Here is a 3,820-nt window from a genome sequence, read left to right as displayed (position 1 = left end):
GGACCGTGAATTTACAAGATTCGAACCGCTTCCTGAACCAGTCTGACCAAGCAAAGCGAGGCTTCGGACATCATCAATGACGTCATTGCTCTAAAGCGATGCAAGCCTCGATACAAACACTGCCTGCAAAGTCATTGCCTGATAGAGCAGCGAGTCAACAAGTCAAGCTTTCAGACGCAGCCTTCACTGTTTCCATGTTTACAGTATTAGACATGAGTTCTGTTTAATCAAGTCTCTTATAGGAAAATAGATTCATCAAATAAGATAAAAGATATTACACTTTGTCATTCTTGTGATAAGGAGTCGATGAGGAGTATGATGATGTGATGAGTGTGAGTGAAGATGTGAGAAATATGTTACGCAAGTTTTAGTAACCATTTTGTTATCATTATATCCTGAATTCTTTTTTATATTTCATTGTATATTTTTTTCCAAATTTATATACTCAATTTTAAATATTCATATAAACACAACATTCACCATAATTAAAGATTTTGTTTTTTTAATAGCAGATTATGATGATGTGGGGGAGCACTCAAACAAAGGGGAAGGGTCTGTATGACTCAATAATCACATGCACTGCCTTGGATCAAGAAATTTGAAAGCTCAATTGTTTGAGTAATATTTCTATATGAAATATTTAGCTTTTATGTTATTTGAAACCTTTTTTGTAATGAAACTTTTCTCGTTGCTTTTATTGCATTTTTGTTGTATTGGGTTATGGCCTAATTTTTTTTATAAAATATTTGTATATTGTATTTTTTTTTTAAATGACCAAATAAACCAAAGCTAATTCTCTAGTCACGTAACTGGTTTTTTCATTAAAAAAAATACTGAAAAGTAAAAATATAATAAATAACAAATAAATAAATAAATCAGAACAACACATTTATGTGTGCATTACTTCCATCTTGTGGATGAAATATGTAGTGCAGCTATTTATGGTTCTGAATCTAATAATAGTTCATCTGAATAATTAGACTATTTCACTTTTCATTGTTTATCTTAAATCCAATGACTATTAAAGTTTTTAAGTGTCATCATTACACATTATTTATTCAGACCACTTCTAAAACTATATTAAATTATTTCCTGGATATTGTAAATTGGTATTTCAAAACAAAAACTGAGTGACTAAATAAATTATCGTCGTTATCAAACAACTGGTTCAGATAATGTGCTTCTCAATACTCAAACTGATGCTTTCTTGTTTCATCGCTCCTCAGTTCTTTAGCCCGTGACCTGGAAACTGATCAAATAAATAAATACAACATTAAAAAAGTAATAAATAAATCCATAAATGAATCTACAAATAATTGTAAAACAGCAAATATTATTAAGTATTTCTATATTTCCTTATATAAGTATAGTGTATGTATATTGTACTTTTTTAATTTATTTATACACTTATTTATTTATATACTTTTATTTATATATGTATTTACATCAATATTTGTATATGTTCACATTTATTTAAATGGGACATAAATACTTGTATAAATAATACATAAATGTATAAATAAATAAATACGACTCTTGTCTGCTAGTCTTTACAATAAGTGTTTTACTGCCATCTGCTGGACAAATATTGCTATTATTTTATTATTCTCCAAGGTATACCTATTGAAAGTAGATCATATTTAATTCAATAAAAACTAAAAAACAAACAAACAAAAAAAAAACTAAACAATCACTTTAGCGACTATATAGTTTATACTATGGTTTAATCCTATTTTATGGTTTCCTTTGTTAGAATAAAGGAACACATTAATAAAATTCACTTACAGTAATATTATGCTTAATTTATCTAGAAACAGTGAGATTAAAATGTTAAATGAATTAAGATTAGTCATGAGAAATTGGTTCTAGTAAGTTTGTGTAAGTGTTTGAAGTGTTCAGACTTACAGAAGTCAGTCATCAGTGCTTGTATCTGCCGTGTTCAAGTTCAGGTTTGATGCTGAATATAAACTGCAGTGTTTCTGTATCAATCTGCTTTAAGTTTAGTGTGATTTTATCTCCACACTGACTTATGACTGACACAAGTCTGTCCTCAGTGAAGTGTCTCTTCACGCTGGAGGAGGAGTCCTGCTCATCAGCGCTCACACTTTATTGATATATATGGAGAAAATAAAAATGCTTCTTTCTGATTTGTCACTGATTGTGTTTGATGATTTCCTCTGTTCTGTCTAATAAGGTAACAGTGAGTGTCATTGGCAGCTGTGAGTCTCTCTCTCTCTTTAGGGGGCTGACAGGAGCCAGTTTCTTCAGTGTGTTTGAGGGAGCAGCGGAGAAACTTTGGTGCTAAATTAATTCGTTTTTTGGGCAAACGAAGGGATGGAAAGCTGTCTGACACTTATTTTATTGTCTTCGGTGGTTACACTTATCACTGCTAGTAAGTATACTCAGGGACAGATGAAATTCAATATATATATTTTTTACACATTCTATATTGTATTGATTTACATGTGATTATGCAGTTGCATGTTATTCTTATAACTTCTGTATGGTTAATATTTTATTGTTGTATGCTCATTTTATGACGTATCCCTCATGGACAGACCGTGTGAATGTGAGACTGGTGAATGGTGACAGTCGCTGTGCTGGTAGAGTAGAAGTTCTTCATGATGGTCAGTGGGGAACAGTGTGTCATTTTTCCTGGGATATGACTGATGCTGCAGTGGTGTGTAGAGAGCTGAACTGTGGAGGGCTTTACAAGCACCAGGATATTCTTACTTTGGACCAGGATCAGGAAAAATCTGGATGGATAGCGTGAAGTGTAAAGGATCAGAGTCTACACTGAAGGACTGTGGATCAAAAGGATGGGGTAAACATAGTAACAGCTGTGGTCGTCATAATTATGATGCTGGAGTCAGATGCTCAAGTAAGTGATTTCATGCAGCTCATTGTTTAAACACTTATCAACCTTTCTTCTCTTAACACAATATGCAATATACAATAATTTTATACAATTTATTTCTGAGCTAGTTTTAAACAATGAACCGGAGTAATTGTGAAATTGTAATGCTGAAATGACCCATGTTTTTATTTACAATATTCAGTTGAAGGATAGACTTAATCACTCACAGTCGTTGTTTGTTTGTAACACAGTCACAGTAAGACAGCTTCACTCACCATGACTCTAATTAAATTGGTTTTATGTATTATGCAAATATGTAGAAACCATAAACTATGCACGATTTACAAGACTTGCTGATGGACCTCACCTGTGCTCTGGGAGGTTAGAGGTGCTTTATGGGAACACATGGTACACAGTGTGTGCCGCTGCCTTTGACCAGCAGGATGCAGAGGTTGTGTGTAGAGAGCTGGACTGTGGGGCTCCTGTACAGGTGCTGGGAGCAGCTGCTTTTGGCAAAGGAGACGCTCAGACGTGGACACAAAAGATTCAGTGCAGAGAGGATGAAGCAACCATTCGATTGTGTCCAACATCAAATGACATAAAGTGCTCTCAAGACAACAATGTGGGACTGATATGTTCTGGTAAAATGTCACTGTTTATCCTGTCAGTAAATAAATCAAATACAACACTTTAATCGCTAAATATACTAAGATCAAATTGTTTTATCAACATTTCTAATGAGCATGTTATGCATTATGAATGGTAATACCATAGATATGTATAGGTAGATGCCTCTTTCGAAAGCTCCAAGCACGTAGACGCATCCGCCATCTTGCAATGGTCAGCTTGATGTCATTCACCATAATAATCAATGAATATTCGAAGATGCCACAATCCTGCAAAGCCGAAGGTTGTAAAAACCGCCAGAATTTAAAGGGGTCATAGGATGCGATTTCAAGTTTT

General features: G+C 33.7%; 1 protein-coding gene across 1 annotated transcript; it reads left to right on the top strand.

Annotated features, from left to right (window-relative positions):
* Nucleotides 1-2,568: 2,568 nt before the first annotated feature.
* Nucleotides 2,569-3,498, top strand: LOC107698265 (scavenger receptor cysteine-rich type 1 protein M130-like; the record flags this gene model as incomplete). Its single annotated transcript, XM_016499223.1, has 2 exons — nt 2,569-2,881; nt 3,178-3,498. Coding segments are annotated over exons 1-2 (442 nt in total), but the record flags the coding sequence as incomplete, so codon positions are not given.
* Between the last annotated feature and the right edge of the window lie 322 nt (nt 3,499-3,820).

This window comes from Sinocyclocheilus anshuiensis, unplaced genomic scaffold (genome assembly GCF_001515605.1).
Source record: "Sinocyclocheilus anshuiensis isolate Anshui unplaced genomic scaffold, SAMN03320099.WGS_v1.1 scaffold11626, whole genome shotgun sequence".
In the NCBI taxonomy this organism is placed as follows: domain Eukaryota; kingdom Metazoa; phylum Chordata; class Actinopteri; order Cypriniformes; family Cyprinidae; genus Sinocyclocheilus; species Sinocyclocheilus anshuiensis.
This window is presented reverse-complemented; position numbering and strand designations above follow the sequence as displayed.